This window comes from Chiloscyllium plagiosum, chromosome 2 (genome assembly GCF_004010195.1).
Source record: "Chiloscyllium plagiosum isolate BGI_BamShark_2017 chromosome 2, ASM401019v2, whole genome shotgun sequence".
Taxonomy (NCBI): Eukaryota; Metazoa; Chordata; class Chondrichthyes; order Orectolobiformes; family Hemiscylliidae; genus Chiloscyllium; species Chiloscyllium plagiosum.
Window position 1 is genome coordinate 2,517,025 of NC_057711.1, and position 19,423 is coordinate 2,536,447.

At 43.5% G+C, this 19,423-nt stretch overlaps 1 protein-coding gene across 1 annotated transcript in view; it reads left to right on the forward strand.

Moving 5' to 3' along the window:
• The window catches only part of paip1 (poly(A) binding protein interacting protein 1), a 70,023-nt gene that overhangs the window by 18,139 nt on the left and 32,461 nt on the right, over positions 1-19,423 (forward strand). Inside the window, exon 2 of the mRNA XM_043703143.1 lies at positions 10,358-10,527. Coding sequence (XP_043559078.1) covers positions 10,358-10,527 — 170 coding nt within the window. The remainder of the gene's footprint in view (positions 1-10,357; positions 10,528-19,423) is intronic.

Here is a 19,423-nt window from a genome sequence, read left to right on the forward strand (position 1 = left end):
CCCTCATTTATCTATCCATCTTGCAGGCATCCTGCCTCTATTCCTGATGAAGGGCTTTGGCCCAAAACGTCGATTTTCCTGCTCCTTGGATGCTGCCTGAACTGCTGTGCTTTTCCAGCACCACTCTAGACCTGAATTTCTTGTTTCACAAAACTCAGAACTTAACTTTTTCCCTGCTTGCTTGTACCCCATACACATTCTCACGGCAGGTACGATTACAACATTTAAAAGGCATCTGAGTGGGTCAATGATTAGTAACGGGTTTAGAGGGATATGGGCCAAATGTTGTCAAATGGGTTTAGGGTGAATGTATGTTAAATTGCATCGTGAAGTTATTGGTTACAACTTGCATTCAGATTGAGAAAATAAGCAGAGATATAAAAAGAGTAAAAAAACAATTCTGAAATATTCAAAATTAATTAAATTAGATAAGGATGGAGGGTCAGACGATGCGTTGTTTCTGCATGATTTGGAAGCTGTTGAACCCCATTGTCATTCCCAGTGATCATATCTGTAGTAAATGGTTGCTTGAGAAAGCCCGGCCCAGAGTCGATGAGCTGGAGTGTGAGCTTCAAACATTGTGAGACATCAGTGTTAAAGTATCTATTAAAGACGGCTCAGGGCAATCTGTAATAGACTCGACCTGTAAGCCTCTTTTGGTTCATCCCGGTGATCGTACTCTGTGGTAGTCTGGAATATAAAACTCTTACACTTCAAATTACCTTGATTTATCTATGGCATCTATCAATGTTACACTATAACATAGATACCTACAAGCCATGCTTGAGCTAAGGTTTTAAACCATAGCAGAGTAGCGGTGCCAGCTCTTATCCCCAAGAGCTCGTTCAGGCTACTCCCCTTATTGTTGCAAACAAGCTGTCTTTATACAGAAATTGGTACTGAGATTACAAAAATACCCATGTCCTTAATCAGATAAGCAACAATAAAATGGCAAAAGTTTGTAGGGGAAGAGAAACTAATTGACAGGCCTGAGTATGCTTGACTAATTAGGCTACATGCACATCAAAATGGGAAACCCTGATCAAGCCAGGCCAATTGCCTTGGCAAGATAAGCTTCCCTTGTAACAGTATGTCATAATAAGAGACTAGTCTAAACTATGTGGAAAAGGTCATGAGGTAACCTCGCTCAGCTAACATGCCCAGTACTGTTGTCCTATGACATGGCTTTTTAAAAAAAAAAATCGTCTTAGAGTCCCAATATGCACATTAAATTCATAACATTCCCAGATCTCGAGCTCTAGGGAACAAAACACAAGCATTCAATCTATGACAAGCAACTGTGCACTCAAATCAGACCACAAGAGTTTCCATCTTGTCTCTCCATCCCTCCCCCCCGCCCCTCACACGTATGAGCATCTTCCAACTTTCTTAAACCTCTCAGTTTCAACCTTTGTGTTTTCGTAGCTTTTAAGGGTAATGAGACATTCACATTCCAGAACAGTCAAGATTACAGAGCTGAGCTTCATAAATTCAAATCTGCTCAGTGTAGTATACATAAAGATGTATCAGAATTGTTCTATTATGTGCATATTCCACTCAGCTTATTAAATTGCAAGTTCTTTTCCTATTTAGTATGAGTTTTGTTAAGGGCCTTCAGTATAAACCAGAAATGCAGTTATCTGACCTCCCAACTGTAAAATATGCGCAGCTTCCAGCCCTCTGGGTCAAAACGAAGTACTGCCACACATTCCACAAATGCATAAATGTTATCACCTTATTTACACTGATCCATTGATATTTAAGAGATATCCTTAACTCTTCATAAAAATGGGTCCACCCACTGTGGTCAAGCACTTTCCTGCATATCCTGTAGCAGATGTGTCACACGGAAGGCTACAAGCTTTCTCATCAGGGAGAGGGAGAATTACCTGGGCGCTGTGTTTCAGGTGACAGTCACACCACTGAGTTATAGAGGAAATTAGAAAGCCCAAGTTAAAGGAGGAGGTAAGAGTGCAGAACTCAGGCGAGGTTATTAAAATCTCCAGTACAGACACAAATAGGACAGTGTGTTTGGAAAGGATTAGCAATCAAACTTCAAGCACACTGGACAAACAAACAGCAGTGAGAAGAGGGATGGTTCATACAGGACTGAAGGTGTTATATCTGAATGCACGCAGTTTAAGGAATAAGGTAAATGAGTTTGCGGCAGGTACGACTTGGTAGGCATTATGGAGACCAGGCTGCAAGGGGATCAGGATTGGGAGCTGAATATTCGAGGATATATATTCTGTTGAAAAGATAGGCAGGTGGGCAAACGGGATGGCGTTGCCTTCTGAATATGAAATGAAATTAAATCAGTCGTAATAAACGAAATAGTTGGAGTTATATACAGGCCTCTGAACAGCAGTCAGGAGCTGGTGCTCAAGATACACAAAGAGAAAAATCTGTAAGAAAGGCCAAGTTACAGTGATCATGGGGGATTTTATTATGCAGGCGATTGGGAAAATCAGATTGGTCGTGGATTCCAAGAAAAGGAATTTTTGGAATGTCTACAAGATGGTTTTTTTGGAGCAGCTTGTGGCGGAGCCGATTAGGGAATGCAATACTGGAATTTTTGTTGTGCAATGAGGCAGACTTGCTGAGGGAACTGAAGGTGAAGGAATCCTTAGGCAGTGATCCTAATAGGATTCACATTGCAGAGTAAATTCAGAAGGAGAAGGTAGAATCAGAGCTAACAGTATTCTAGCTGAATAAGGGTAACTACAGAGGCATGAGGGCTGAGCTGGGTAGAACCGACTGGGAGAGGAGCCTGATAGGAAAGACAGGGGAGCAGCAAGGGCAGGAGTTTCTGGGAGTAATTGAGGAGACACAACAGAGATTGATCCCGACGAAAAAGAAGCATGGTGCAGGGAGGATGAGGCAACCATGGCTGACTAGGGAAGTCAGGGATAGCATAAAAGCAAAAGAGAAAGCATATAATGTGAGGGGCATAGGAAACCAGAGGATTGGGAAGCTTACAAAAACCAACAGAGGGCGACAGGAAAAAATAACAAGGGAAAAAATTAAATATGAGGGTGAAATAGTCAGTAATATAAAGTAAGACTGTAAGTGTTTCTTTAAATAAAGGGCAAAAGAGAGACAAAAGTGGGCATTGGACTACTGGAAAATGACACTGGAGAGATAGTAGGGAGGAGAAAATGATGACTGCAAATGTTGGACGTAAGAGTCAACAAGTGTGGTCCTGGAAAAGCACAGCTGGTCGGGCAGATTCTGAGGAGCAGGAGAGTCGACATTTCGAGCAGAACCTTTGGTTCAATGTCCTTTTTTTGGAAAAACATGTAATTAAAGTTCAACATGTCTATTTGTGATCTGGGGTCATGATCCATGGTCATGACAGGCTTGGTAGCAAGATGGCGTTCATTTCAGGTTCGGAAAAACAAAGGGAACTGAAGGGATTCCCTTCATCTTCTAAATTTTCTTAATGCGGGTGATTGAAAAGTGGCAAATATGACAGCCATACACATTTCCTGAGAGCTAGTCCTGAGTAACAAAAAGCAGATAGTATTTGATTGATCCTGTTGATTTTGTTTTTAATGAAATGAGCAGAGAAGGGTGATAACTAGAATACATTGAAGGTTGTCCATATGGCTTTTAAGAAAGGTTTTCTGTTGTTATTTATCGGATGCAGACATTGTTGGCTTGGTCCACATTTATTGCCCTTCCCTAACGGCCTGGAGAAGGTGAGCTGCCTTCCTGAGCCTCTACAGTGGCAAGGACACCATGGTGCTGTTAGAGCAGGGGTTCCAAGATTTTGACCAGCATCAGCGAAGAAATAATAATCCAATTTCAAGTCAGGATTGTGTGTGGCTTTGTGGGGAATTTTGAGGAGGTTGTGTTCCCACGAATCTGCATTTATCTTTGGGGTGATAGTGGTCATAAGTTTAGAAGGTGTTGTCAGAGGAGCTTTGGTGACTTGCTGCAATGCATACTGTAGGATGTGATATTCATTGCAATACTTTGGCACCCTATTCATCATAAGCATTCACTACCTTCACACAATCAGAGGCTGCTTTGTCCTGGATAGTGTAAACCTTAACTGTGTTGACCCTTCAAAGTCCTCTTTCCTGACTTCCTGGTAAAGAAGGAAGAAGCCAAGGGAGTACTCAATGAATGACAAGGCATTAGGAAGCTCAGAGGAACAGAGGGCTTTTGGGGTGCTTGTTCACGGATTTCTCGAAGTGGTGGGACAGCTTAATAGGGTAATTAAGGCATATGGAACATGGCATAGATTATAAGAATAACAAGCAGGGAAGTCATGTTGGAACTGTACTGGACTTTGGTTCGGCCACAAGTGGAGTACTGTGTGCAATTCTCATCACCTAGTTATAGGGAGGATATGGTTGGCCTGGAGGGTGTACAGAGGAGATTCACCAGGACGTTTCCTGGCATGGCGCACTTCAGCTGTGAGGAGGGGCTGGCTAAACTGTTGTTTTCTTTAGAGCAGAGGAGGCTGAGAAGGGATCTGATTGAGTTGTTTTAAGATTATAGGGATGAGCAGATGAACAGAAAGCAGCTGTTCCACTTGATTGAAGGGTTGAATGATTACTTAGATCTTAGATCACTTACAGTGTGGAAACAGTCCCTTCAACTCATCAAGTCCACACCGACCCACCGAAGCGCAACCCACCCAGACCCATTCCCCTACATTTACCCCTTCATGTAACACTACAGGCAATTTAGCATGGCCAATTCACCTAACCTGCACAATTTTGAACTGTGGGAGGAAACTGGAGCACCCGGAGGAAACCCACGCAGACACGGGGAGAATGTGCAAACTCCATACAGACAGTTGCCTGAGGCAGGAATTGAACCCGGGTCTCTGGCGCTGTGAGGCAGCAGTGCTAACCACTGTGCACCGAGCCGCCCACATGTAAGAGAACATAATTTGCAAGTGAAAGCCAGGAGGTTTAGAGGGGATTTGAAGTAAATATTTTTAATCCAGTGGGTGGTGGGAATCTAAACTTCGGTGTCTGCGAGGATAGTTGAGGTTGGAAAGATCACACACACTAAGTACTTAGATGAGCGCTTGAAATGACATGACATTTAAGGCTCTGAGCCAATTGCTGGAAAATGGGGCGAGCATCGATTTTAAACTTTTTTTTGCCAGTGCTAACTTGATGGGCTCTTCCGTAGTGTCTGATTCAATGACTGTCCTCAGGATGGAAAAAAGTGAATTCTGATAAATTAAGATTAGAGGATGTAAATAGTTCCCCAAATTCTTGAAGAGTTGTCTGAGCATGGCTATTTCTGTTTGGTAATGGTTTATTCCCAATAATATACGAGGCCTAATGGTGTTGAATGTACATAGGCGAAAATGATGTTTCCAGGTTTCTTCCTCCCCCCAGCCCTCCAGTTATGAAGAAAGATCCTTGCCCTTAAATTTTAACTTTCTCCACCGCTGCTCCCAGACCTGCTGAGTATTTCCATTATTTTTGTTTTATTTGCAATGTTAAACTTCCTCTGCAAAGTGCCCTAAGTTGTGGGGATGTGGGTTTGATCTGCTTTGTCCCTACTGCTTTATTTCTGTTTCAAGAAGGTGCTGAGTTGGAAGCTAGGCAATTTCCAAATAGGTTGGAAAACATTGCCACCAGTTGTTAAATACATTCCTTTCACCCAATCTCACCCATCAAACTAACAGACTGGAAGGCAACTTATCATTTTATTCGCAGAAGATACGCAGCCCAAGATTATGTCATAGATATTCAAAAGGCAAACACACAAAAAAGCACCATTCTCTCCAGAAGCATGCTGTGCCTTAGATCCAGGCGACCAAAGGGCTGCTCTCTCTCATTGGAGAGAGACGACTGGTAGTGAGTTTCACCTAAAGGTCACAATGTCTTAGGTGAGGGCTGCAGTTAAGAGGTTGGGACCTTCATGATGATATCAACTGGGGTGGGATTGAAACTCAACCATAGGTATTATTCTATCGCAAACGAGTTGGCCAGCCAATGGAGCTGACCGACTGCCTGCAACTCTACAGGTCATTCTTCAATAATGCTATAGTTGCATTCTTGTGCAACCCCACACTATAGAAGAGTCATGCTTCAAGTGTTGACGATGTAATTGCAATACAGCTGACACAAGTTTTAAAAGTTTGTCCTTTAGAAACAGTGTTCCCAATTTGTCAATCACATTAGAATGATGTTAAAAATCACAACACCAGGTTACAGTCCAACAGGTTTAATTGGAAGCACTAGCTTTCGGAGCGCCGCTCCTTCATCAGGTGGTTGTGGAGGACACAATTGTAAGGCACAGAATTTATAGCAAAAATTGACCGTGTGATGTAACTGAAATTATACATTGAAAAATACCTTGATTGTTTGTTGAGTCTTTCATCTGTTCGAATACCATGATAGTTTCACTTCTTTCGTATGTAAATCACAAAACCTTTTTTTTTAAAAAGATACATTCTCAGGTTAACTGTCACAATTGGTGTCAGCCAGATAATATGTTGAAGGTGTTAGCCCCCTGTGTTCCCTGTCTGTGTTATAATGTTTAGACTGATTCTAATCTAAAAAGTGAGTTAACAGAGTCTTACATGGATTCATGCAGTTTTTGAGCAAAGTACAATGTAACTCTGCAAGTACAAATTCACCCCACAAATATAAATATATATATTATATGTGTGTGTCTGTCTGGGATGGGGGGGTTGTGAGAGTGAGTGTATATGTGTGCGTATGTGAATGTAGAGTGTCTAAGTCTGTGAGAGGATGCATGCGTGTGTGTGTGTGGGATTGTGAGTGTGTCTGTGTATGTGTGTGTAAATAGGAGAATGTGTATGTGTGTGTGTGTATGTGTAGGAGTGTCTGTGTGTGTATATAGTGCAATGGTAATCACCAGTAGTGAACTCAAGATCCCAGTTGAGGCCCTCCCTATGGGTACAGAACTTAGCTATCAGCCTCACCAGAGGGCTGTTGCCCTGGGCTTGACATGTATACTCAAACTGTCAGGAAATATATAAATGCCAGATTCATCAGCCATACTCATAAGGTAGAGCAAAACATCACCCGTTCACAATGCAACGCCATCCATGCTCTCAAAACCAATCACAACATTGTCATCAAACCAGTAGACAAAGGAGGAGCCATCGTAATTCAGAATAGAACAGATTACTGCAAGGAAGTGGACTGGCAACTGAACAACCAGGAACACTACAGGCAACTACCAGCTGATCCGACCAAAGAACACACCCGTGAATTAAACACATAGATCAGGACTTTGGATCCAATCCTTCAGAGTTCTCTATGCGTCCTCTTTCCACGTACTTCTCGTGTAGGCGACTTCTACTGCCTTCCAAAGATAAAGCCAATACATCAGGATGTCCCATCGTATCAGGCAATGGGATCCTCTCCGGCTATGTTGAAGGCATCTTGAAACCTATTGTACAGTGGATCCCCAGCTTCTGTCGCGATACTATGGATTTCTTACAGAAACTCAGCACCCACAGACCAGTCGAACCGGGAACATTCCTCGTTACAATGGACGTTTCAGCACTCTCCACCAGCATCTCCCACAATGACAGCATCGCGGCAACAGCCTCAGTACTCAACACCATCAACTGCCAATCTCCGAGCACCGTCCTACAACTCATCCGCTTTATCTTTGATCACAACGTCTTCACCTTTGACAACCAGTTCTTCATCCAGACACATGGAACAGCCATGGGAACCAAATTTGCACCCCAATATGTCAACATCTTCATGCACAGGTTCGAACAAGACTTCATCTCTACCCAGGATCTCCAACGAACATTATACACCATTATACACTGTACATTGACAGCACTTTCTTCCTCTGGACCCATGGCGAGGAGTCACTGGTAAAACTACAGTGATATAAACAAGTTTCATCCCGCCATCAAACTCACCATGGACTACTCTCGACTATCTGTCTCATTCTTGGACATGTGCATCTCCAACAAGGAGGGACACCTCAGCACCACCTCTACCGCAAACCCACAGACAACCTCACAATGCTACACTTCTCCAGCTTCCACCCAAAACATATTAAAACAGCCATCCCCTATGGACAAGCCCTACCTGTACACCGGATCTGCTCAGATGAGGAGGAACGTGACGGACACCTGGAAGTACTCAGGGATGCCCTCATAAAAACGGGGTACGATGCTCAACTCATCGACCACCAGTTCCAACGTGCCACAGAAGGGAACTGTAATGACCTCAGGATACAGACACATGCTGCAACCGACAGGGTACCCTTCCTTGTCCAGTACTTCCCAAAAGCTAAAAAACTACGCCGTGTTCTCCGTGACTTGCTACGCATTATCAATGAGGATGAGCACCTCGCCAAGACCTTCCCCACACCTCCACTGTTTGCCTTTAACCAACTGCCAAACCTCAAACAGATCATTGTTCATAGCAAGCTGCCTGGCTTTCAGGCCAACTCCGTCCAACCCTGTCATGGTTGGCGCTGCAAGCCGTGTCAGAGTGTGGACATGGATACCACCATTACACGTGGGGACAGCTCCCACCATGTACGTGACAGGTACTCATGTGACTCAGCCAACATTATCTATCTTATATGTTGCAGACAAGGATGCCCTGAGGCATGGTACATTGGGGAAACCGAACAAAGGCTATGGCAACAGATGAATGAGCACCCCACAACAGTCAACAGACAGGAGTGTTCCCTCCCAGTTGGGGAACACTTCAGTGGTCCAGGACATTTGACCTTGGACCTTCGGGTGACCATCCTCCAAGGCGGACTTTGGGACAGGCAGCAGCGAAAAGTGGCCAAGCAGAGGCTGATAGCTAAGTTCCGTACCCATAGGGAGGGCCTCAACCGGGACCTTGGGTTCCTGTCACATTACAGGTGACCACCATTGCACTATACGTATGTACACCCACGCACTCGCACACGCATGTGGAGTGAATTTGTACTTGCAGAGTTACATTGTACTTTGCTCAAAAACTTCATGAATCCATGTAAGACTCTGTTAACTCACTTTTTAGATTAGAATCAGTCTAAACATTATAGCACAGACAGGGAACACAGGGGGCTAACACCTTCAACATATTATCTGGCTGACACCAATCGTTAGTTTTTTTTAGATTAGATTACTTAGTGTGGAAACAGGCCCTTCAACCCAACAAGTCCACACCGACCCTCCGAAGAGCAACCCACTCACACACATTCCCCTACATTTGCCCCTTCACCTAACACTACGGACAATTTAGCATGGCCAATTCACCAAACCTGCACATTTTTGGACTGTGAGAGGAAACTGGAACACCCGGAGGAAACCCACGCAGATACTGGGAGAATGTGCGAACTCCACACACACAGTTGCCCGAGGAGGGATTTGAATCCGGGTCTCTGGCGCTGTGAGGCAGCAGTGCTAACCACTGTGCCACCATACAGTTAACCTTAGAATGTAACTTTTTAAAAAAAGGTTTTGTGATTTACATATGAAAGAAGTGAAACTATCATGGTATTCGAACAGATGAAAGACTCAACAAACAATCCAGGTATTTTTCAATGTATAATTTCAGTTACATCACACAGTAAACTTTTGCTATAAATTCTGACTTACATTTGTGTCCTCCACAACCACCTGATGAAGGAGCAGCGCTCCAAAAGCTAGTGCTTCCAATCAAACCTATTGGACTATAACCTGGTGTTGTGATTTTTAACTTTGCACACTCCAGTCCAGCATCAGCATCTCCAAATCATGACGTTACAATGAACTTGCGTTAATGAAGCAAGCGTTACAGCAGAGTGACCTGAACCAGTGTGATAGTAGAATTCTTCAATGGATATTGATCTTTTTCTGGCATTTCCTAATCAAGCGCTTGAATTGTCACTGCTATTACTAGTGGAGTTATGTAAGTGTACCTGAAACGCTTGTGGCTTATTTAATACTTGGCTTTGGCAGTCTGTTTGTGAAGCCAAGGCCAATCACTTGGCTTTGATTGAGCTTTACCTCTTGCTGACTGGTTTGTTCTGTTTGGATCTTTATTGCCATGGGATTCCAAGAACTTTGATTCTAATGTCTGCTTTTCTGTAATATTTCTCTTGTTTATTACACTGAAGGTGATTTGTATAGAACAAGTTATACTTGAGTAAATCCCTAAATCAGACCATTGGGATCTGTTAATACCAGCAGTTTCAGATATGAGAATACTGATTGAATATTGTCTCTTGAGCCTGTGTAATGCTCAGCTAGCAAGTGCACTCAGATGTACTTGCTGGACCAGAAGTAGATCTCTGTTTGTTGAGTGGAAATGAGAATTTTGTATTGAATCTTAATTTTGGCACATGGGAGGAAGAATGAGCAGAAAAAAAGTTGACACTTTGTCTTTTTGTAATTTTCCAGAGAGTAGCAGCCGCGGCCAGATGGCATTGGGATCTCATGACCAATATCTGTCTCACAGCACAAATACTGCCATGGTTAAACCACAGCGAATGGAAGCATTTACCATCCAGTCAAAACTATCAGCTAGTGCACCAGAGTTCTACCCACCAGGCTTCATGGCAGTGCAGTCGGTGAGTATGGAGCAAGGATACAGTTTAGGGAAAGTGCGTTAAGGTGGTACAGGATTAAGTGTTGCTCAGGTACTTCTCATAGTTGTTCTTTCGATGTCCTTGTTTGGTCCTAAGTTTGAATGTTTGTTCAGTTCACCTGGCAACATGTTGTGGATAGTCAAAATCTCTTATCCAGTAAAAGAACGCCTTGATGCTCTTTTCAGTTCTGTTATTCTGGTCCTTTCTTCAGATAACAAGATTGCAGCCTCCTGCTGTGCTGCAGGATTTTAATGCAGTTCAGTTGCGTTCTTCCTGATTTGCAAGTTTGTTTTATTGAAATATCGGAAGTGACAATGGGATTAAGTGAGTGGGCAAAAACTTAGCAGATGGAATTTAACATGGGAAAATGAGAGGTTACGCAGTTTGGCAGGAGGAATAGGAGAGCTGCACATAATTAAATAGAGAAAAACTGCAGATAGCTACAGAACAAAAGGATTTGGGAATCCTCATCCAACTCATCACAAGAAGCTTGTAGCCACATTTCCTGGGTAATTGGGACAGCAAGTGGAGTGTTAGCATTTATTTCAAAGTTACTGGAGTCGAAAAGTAGGGCGGTCTTGCTAAATCTGTACAATGTAATCACAGGAATAGGTCGTTCAGCTCCTCAAGCCTGTGCACTATGATAGTGATTGACCAACCAAATCAGTATCCTGTTGTGTTATCCTCCCCATTCCCTTGATCCTTTTTTATTGATATTCCGTTGTGGGATGTGGACATTGCTGGGTTTGGAAGGTGCTGTCTCAGGAACTTTGGTGAATTTCTAAAATGCATCTTGTAGTTAGTACATGCTGCCGTGACCAAGCATTGGTGAAGAGGTGAGTGGGTACTTGTGGATATGGTGACAGTCAGCAGCTGCTTTGTTGTGGATAGTGTTAAGCTACTTGAGTGTTGTTGGAGCTGCACTCAACTAGGCATGTGGGGAGTATTCCATCATACTCCAGACTTGTGCCTTGTAAATGGAAGTCAGGCTTTGGGAAATCAAGAGGTGAGTTACTTGCCTTTGTAGTCACTGCATTTATGTGGCAAGTCCAGTTGAGCTTCTGGTCAGTGCTAACACAGAGGATGTTGATACTGGGAGGAATGATGGTAACACCATTGAATATCTAAGGGCAGTGATTAGATTGTCTTGGGGATGGTCATTGCCTGGCATTTCTGTGGTGTGAATGTTACTTGCCACTTGTTAACCCAAGCCTGGATCTTATCCAGATCTTGTTTCATTTGAACATGGACTACTTCTGTATCTGAGGTATCATGAATTGTGTTGAACATTGTGTGATTATTGGCAAACATCCCCACTTCTGACCTTATGGTCAAGGGAAGGTCATTGATGAAGCAGCTGAAGATTTTTGTTCTGGACCTTTGACCTGAATAACTATATTTAACTCCTTGAAGACATTCAGTGTTTTGGCCTTGACCACTCTGTGGCAGAAAATTCCATAGGCTCACCACTTGAAAGAAATTTCTCCTCAACCCAATCCTCAGTGGTCTACCTTGTATCTTTAGACTATGATTTAGACAGGTTCTGGACTCTCCAGTTATCAGCAGCATGCTTTCTGTGATTACCATATCTAAACATGTTGGAATTTTATAGGTTACTCTGATATCTCCCCTCATACTTCTAAACTTGAGTGAATATAGTTATAACCAATTCAGTCTCTCCCTATACATCAGTCCTGCAATCCCAGGAATCAGTCTGGTAAAGCTTCATTGTACTCCCTCTATAACCAGAATATCCTTCCTCCAATAAGAGACCAAAGCTATAAACAGTATTCTAGTTGTCGTCTCAGGAAGCAAAACATCCCTGCTCCTATGCTTGCGCCCTCTTACTATGAAGGCTTTACATATCATTTGCTGCCTTTATTGTCTACCGCATCTGCATGCTTACTTTCAGTGACAAGTATGCGGCACGGTGGCCCAGTGGTTAGCACTGCTGCCTCACAGCGCCTGTAGACCCGGGTTCAATTCCCGACTCAGGCGACTGACTGTGTGGAGTTTGCACGTTCTCCCCGTGTCTGCGTGGGTTTCCTCCGCGTGCTCCGGTTTCCTCCCACAGTCCAAAGATGTGCGGGTCAGGTGAATTGGCCATGCTAAATTGCCCGTAGTGTTAGGTTTAAGGGGTAAATGTAGGGGTATGGGTGGGTTGCGCTTCGGCGGGTCGGTGTGGACTTGTTGGGCCGAAGGGCCTGTTTCCACACTGTAAGTAATCTAATCTAATCTAATCTAATCTATGCGAGGACATACAGGTCTTGTTGTACCCCCTACTTCTGAAATCTATCACCATTCACATCATCACCTGTCTTCCTGATTTTGCTGCCAGTGTGGATAACCTCATGTATCCATGTGATGCTTCATCGGTTATGCATTTGTCCAGTTGCTCAACTTGTCCAAATCACACTGTCCCTTTGCACTGGGCTCCAAGAACTGTGTCTGCCAGTACCCCACGTACAAGATTAAGGGCCTTGACAGGGCAGATGTATAAAGAGTTTAGCAGCGAAGACAGTTGAGGAAAAATGGCAGAAATTTAAAACTAGATTGGGACTCGAACCAAAGATACATCCTACTGAGAAAAGGATTTTAGGGAAGGAAAAGCCAACTGGTGAACCAAGGAAGTTAAGGCTAGCATTAACTTGAACAACAAAAGACATTCACAAAAATGACAGCGGGAAAAGGTAAGCTTTGAGCGCAATCTTGCAAGTAATACCAAGATGCACAGCAAGAGCTTTTTTAAGTCACCAAAAAGAAAATGGGAGCTCAAAGTTAACACAGGCTTCAAAGAGAACGAGGTTGGGGAATAAGGCGTCCACACCTGTGCATACCTGTTAATCTGGAAACTAATGTGCGAGCAATTCCAGACTCGGTCATCATGAACAATTCCAATTACGTTATGCAGAAACGAAACACACGTTGTAAGCCCAGTTTAGTGGGAGGTGTGGGGTCTTGAATGTTGGGGTATGCAGATGGGTGGAATGACAATGAGAGAGTTTTGAGGGCAAAGTGCAAAACTCTTTTAAAATTAATTTGTTGATTTCTTGAATGGCGAGAGACTATGCAAAACTACAGTACATGGGGATTTCGGGTCTGTCATGCATCAATCTTTTTTGAAATTCCTTTGTGGTACATCGGCATTGTTGGCTGGCCAGCATTTATTGCCTGTCCTTCGGTTGCCCCATAGACAGTAGGGGTGAGCTGCCTTCTTGAACTGCTGTAGGTAGACCCACAATGCCCTTAGGGAGGGAATTCCAGGATCTTGACCCAGTGATACTGAAGGAGCGGCAACATATTTCCAAGTCAGGATGGTGAGCGGCTTGGAATGGAACTTGCAGGGCACGGTGTTCTGCTGCCCTTGTTCATTCAGATGTAAGTGGTCATGGGTTTGGAAGGTGCTGTCTGAGGAATGTAGTAGCCAAGTGGTATTATCGTTAGACTATGACTCTAGAAACTTGGCTAATGTTCGGCTGATCCAGGTTCAAAGCCTGCCACAGCAGCTGATGAAATTTGAGTTCAATACAAAAAAAATCTGGAATTTAGAAACATGAAATGATTGTTGGAAAGAAGAACCCCATGTAGCTCAGTATTGTCTGCAATCTTCACCTGGTCTGCCCTAAGCATGACTTCAAATCCACAGCAGTGTGGTTGACTGTCAGTTGCTGTCTGAAATGGCCTAACAAACCTATCAATTGTTAGAAAGTCTGAACGAAGAAATTAAATCAGCCATTCCACTCGGTATCAACCTAGACCCCGAGAAAGGCAACAGCAGAAACAGCCCTCTCAGTCCTGCAAAGTCCTCATTACTAATATAGGGGCTAGTGTCCAAATTGGGAGAGCTGTCTCACAGACTAGCCAAGCAACAACATCATACTCCAGTTTAATCATACCTTACAATGTCCCAGACACCAACATCACAATCCCTGGATTTGTTCTATCCCATTAGTAGGACAGACCCAGCAAAGGTGATGGCACGCAGGTATACAGTCAGGAGGGAGTTGACCTGGGAGTCCTCAAAACTGACTTTAGTATCCTTGAAGTCTGATGGCAAGTAAACCACCTGATCAATCAGTTGAAGAACACTTAGAGGAGACACTGAGGGTGGCAAGAGTGCAAAATGCACTGCAGGTGGGTGTTTTAATATCCACCCAAGAGTAGTTCGGCAGCAACACTGCTGATTGAGCTGGTTGGGTCTGAAAGGACAGAGCTGCAAGATTGCATCTGTAACAGGTGGTGAGGGATTAGGGAAAAATATTCGTGACCTCATCCTTACCACTTTGGCTGCAGATGCATCTGTCTATGACAGGATCAGTAAGAGTAATCACTGCGCAGGCATTGTGGAGACAAAGTCCTGCCTTCACATTGAGAATACCCCCCATAGTGTCGTGGGGCACTTCCATGTTCTAAATAGCATCTACCTGACAATGTGGAAAATTGACCAGGTTTGCACACAAAAAGCAGTATAAATGCAACTCTGGTTAACAAGCCAGTTATCATGCCTTGATCATCAGTGAAATGATGGAAGATGTCATCAATGGTGCTATCAAACAGCACCTGCTCAGTGATGCCTAGTTTGGGTTCCACCAGGGCCACTCAGCTCCTGACCTCATTGCAGCCTTGGATCAAACATGGACAAAAGAGCTGACTTCCAGAGGTGAGGTGAGAGTAACAGTCCTTGACATCCAGGCCCTTATTTGATCGGGTGTGGCATCCAGGAGCCCTGGAAAAACTGGAATCAATGGCTCTCGGGGTGAAGTTTCCACTGTTTGAAGTCATACCTGGTACATAGGAAAATGGTTGTGGTTGGTGGGGGTTAGTCCATTCTACTCCAGGACATCTCTAAGAGTTTCTCAGGGCAGTGTCCTCAGCCCAACCATCTTCAGCTGCTTCATCAATAACCTCTCCATCATGTCAGATATAGTGTGCGATCATAGGTGAACAATGTTCAACATTCCTAACTCCTCAGATACTGAAGCAATCCATGTCCAAATGCAATGATATCTGGACAGTATCCAGGCTTGGGCTGACGAAGTGGTAAGTCACATTCACACCTCACAAATGCCAAGCAATGACCATCTCCAACTAGTGACTATCTAACCACTGCCCCATTATATTCAACGGTGTTATTATCACTGAATCTCCTACTATATCAACATCCTTTGGAGTTACTATTTACCAGAAACTTAACTGGACTTGCCTCATGTAGCTGCAAGAGCAGGTCAGAGGCTGGGAATACTGTAGTGTGTGACCACCTTCTGACTCCCCAGAAGGAAGGTGCAGGAATGTGATAGAATCTAGAATTCACTAGTTGGGATGGGTGCAGCTCCAACAATACCCAAGAAGCTTGACACTACCTTGGATAAAACAGCCCACTTGATTGGCAGCACATCCACAAGCATCCAATCCCTCCATCACTAATGCTCAGTCACAGTAGTGTGTACTATCTACAAGATGCACTGCAGAAGTTCACTAAAGATCCTTCGCAAAAAAATAGCACGCAACTTCAATTTAGTGGGGAAGGTAAATGGAATGTTGAGCTTTATTTCAAATGGTATTGAGTATAAATGTAACAGGTCTTTGTAAAACTATTCAAGGCCCTAGTTTAACCACAACTGAACTACTGTAAATAGTTCTTGTTCCTTTTATCTAAGGAAGCTCTACTGATATTGGAGGCAGTCCAGAAAAGGCTTACTAAGCAAATGCCAGGTTTGGAAAGATTGTCTTAGGAGAAGAGGTTGAGTAAGTTTGGCCTATACTCTTTGGAGTTCTGAAGAACGAGGGGTAATATTAGTGAAATATGCAAGAATCATAGCGTACTTGCAGATTAGATGCAAAATGCAGAGGGCATAATCTCCAAATCAGGGGACTAGTATATAAGTTAGAGATGAGGATGAAAACTGCAAACTCCAATAGGTTTGAGGTTCTCTCGGCTTGTTTAGATCAAAGCAGGGCTGTGGGAGACATGAGCTAAATTAGCATGACACAGTATTACAAGTCAAAGTGATGGAGGCAAACAGAATATAATCATAGGGGACAGCGTAATCTCTACAGCCAAGAGAATGAGTCCTGGTGACTGTGTTCTCTGACCAGTGCTAGGGTTCAGGGGGAGGGGGATCAGTGTTGGCACCAATGACACCTGTAGAACTGGGAATGAAGTTGTGCATCTCCAGTCTGCAGAGCTAGGCACCAGATTAAAAAAACGAAGCTCAAAGGTGTAATCTGTAGATTATTATCTGAGCTACGAGCAAATTAACATATAAATGAATAGCTGAAACACAGGTACAAGGCAAGTGGGGTTTGGTCCTGAGGTACTAGGACCAACACTGGGGAAAGTAGGATTTGTACTATTGAGATGGTCTGCATCTGAACTGTGCTGGTACAGATGTGATTGGGAACTGCATAACTGTGGAGTAGAATGGGTTTTAAATGTTAAGTGGGTGGTGATGGCCCAGTTTTAGGAAGTGGTGAATAAAAGGTGAGGTTGGAGGAAAAATACAGAGGAAGTATTTTTAATTTTGAGAATGCAAGACAGTGACAGAAAAAGACAGCGAAATGTACATCAGAGTAAATCAACTAAGACTCAATTGCAAAAATAATTCAAGAACAAAACTTAAGGCACTAGATTTGAGTGCACGTATCGTGCACAACGAAACAATAGCTCCCGACCTTCAAGAGCTGCATTTATTAGACCTGCATTTACTCGAAATTCTTCCTCTCTGGTTCCTACCGAGTTCACTAAATCAGCTCGTCATAGCTAGACAAGTATGCTCCCATGTCTGAGGAGATTTCAACTCCTAACTCTCCCCCAGATCTCTCTCATCGCTCAGTACTATCCAAGGAACCATCCCTCAACAGATGATAACGAGTGCTAACTGAGACCGTGATCTTGGAATGAAGCACCCTCTTCTCTGTATCGGATCTGTAGGAGTCAGTCCAAAGCAGAGTTCCTTTTTGAATAAAATCTCCAATCTGGAAAAACAAAAAAAGGTCTCTGCTAGATAATCCATACTTGGGGTTTATTTGGCCAAAGGACACCATTGTTTCATCCACAAGTAAGTCACCCAAACAGGAAATTCCCCTAGCTACCCAGAGTTTAAACCTGGGGTCCATTATTCCCTGGCTGGAACCCTAGCATACCAGCTATAGGGGTAAGAAAAGAAGTTTTAGATATATTATCCTCGCTCTGCCGCATTGCCCTCCAATCGCCTATTAATAATTATTGGATTACGACACTATTCCGTAACTCCCCTCAGTTTATCTAAGAACAACAGGCTAATAAGAGGACACTTTGCCTGGGAGGCCTCAATATCTAACCGTATTGATGCCAGGTCCTCTCGAACCCAGTCACTCAGAAAAGATAAAAGGGAAATTAATATCTTTTAATATCAGGGAGGTCCCTTTCCCCCAGTTCTTGAGGCACTTGCAATTTGGCGAGCTTAATAAGGGGCTGCCTTTGGTGTCAGATAAAAGAGCGAAACCATCTATTAAGTCTGCATAATGTTTGCCTGGGAAAAATCAAAGGAAGCATTTGCAGAGGGTATAGCAAACAAGGAAGGACATTGTTTTAATAAGGGCTACTTGACCGAAGCAAGATATTGGAAGAGCCTCCCATCTTTGAAGATCTTGTTTAACTTTGTGAAACAAGTGGATAAAATTAGTCTTAAGTAACTGATCGAAGACAGGAGTAACAAAAATACCTAAATAAGGAAACCCCCGTGACCACTTTAAGGGAAACAGTGACTCACCCTCGACATCGTTTTCCCTGACGACACCCCCCCCCCCTCACGACACCCCCCCCCCCCCCCCCCCCCCCCCTATAGGCATAGCCTCCAATTTTGAACAATTAATCTTCATGTGAAAAGGAGCCAAATAATTAATACATTGTATCTAATAGGGTACAGAAACTACTGGGTTTGGCAAACAGATTCGAGCGTCATTCGCATATAATGTGATCTTGTGTGCCTTTGATCCCACTTCTGGGGCAGTTATGTTAGGATCCCTGTGGATAACCTCTGCCTCTGCCAGCAGTTCATTCACCAATGTAAAAAGTATAGGTGAGGGGGACAGCCTTGCTGACTGTTCCTACAGACACCAAAAATTACATCGTTGGTGAAAACTGCAGCCAGAGGATCACTATAAAGGATCCACCTAATAATGACTTCACCTTGCCCAAACCGTTCCTTTAAAAAACGTTATGGCTGGTCAACCTGATCAAATGCGTTCCTTGCATCAAAAGAGATCACTAATCCCTGAACTGATTGCTGTTGACACGCTTGGACCATATTAAGTAACCTAACATTGTTGGTGGATCTGTGGCCCTTTATGAAACTGGTCTGGTCCGCTTTAACAATGGAAGTAAAACAGTGTGTGTTTTTCCTGGCCAGATATTTGCCCAGCCTGACACCGTGCTCAAGCAACCTTTGTTTCGCAAAAGAAAGTTCCTTCCTTGCTGTCTGAGTGAGCATGGAATTCAAGGTGGACCCAAGACCTGTGACCTGCTGTAACTTAGCCACCGATAGCTTATTACAATATGCCGTCCTGGCTGCTTTCAGTCGTGCCTTGAGCAGACACTGCTGCTCTCCCTTCTGTTGCTTCCAACTGGCAGGGTAAGAGATCAATTATCCCCCTTGCATAAGCCTTAGCAGTCTCCGAGAGAATGGACAGGTTACTAGTCATATATAAATTGATGGCTAAGAATGCTTTAAACTCATTAGAGAAATACTCAATGAACTTAATGCCCTTGAAAATAAAGGGATCCATTTGCCAGTGCCTTGAACCTGTGACATTGCCCTTAATCTTGACCACTAAGTTTACTGTTGCGTGATCTGAAATGTTAATATTCCCAATTGTGCAGGACATCACCGAATCCAAA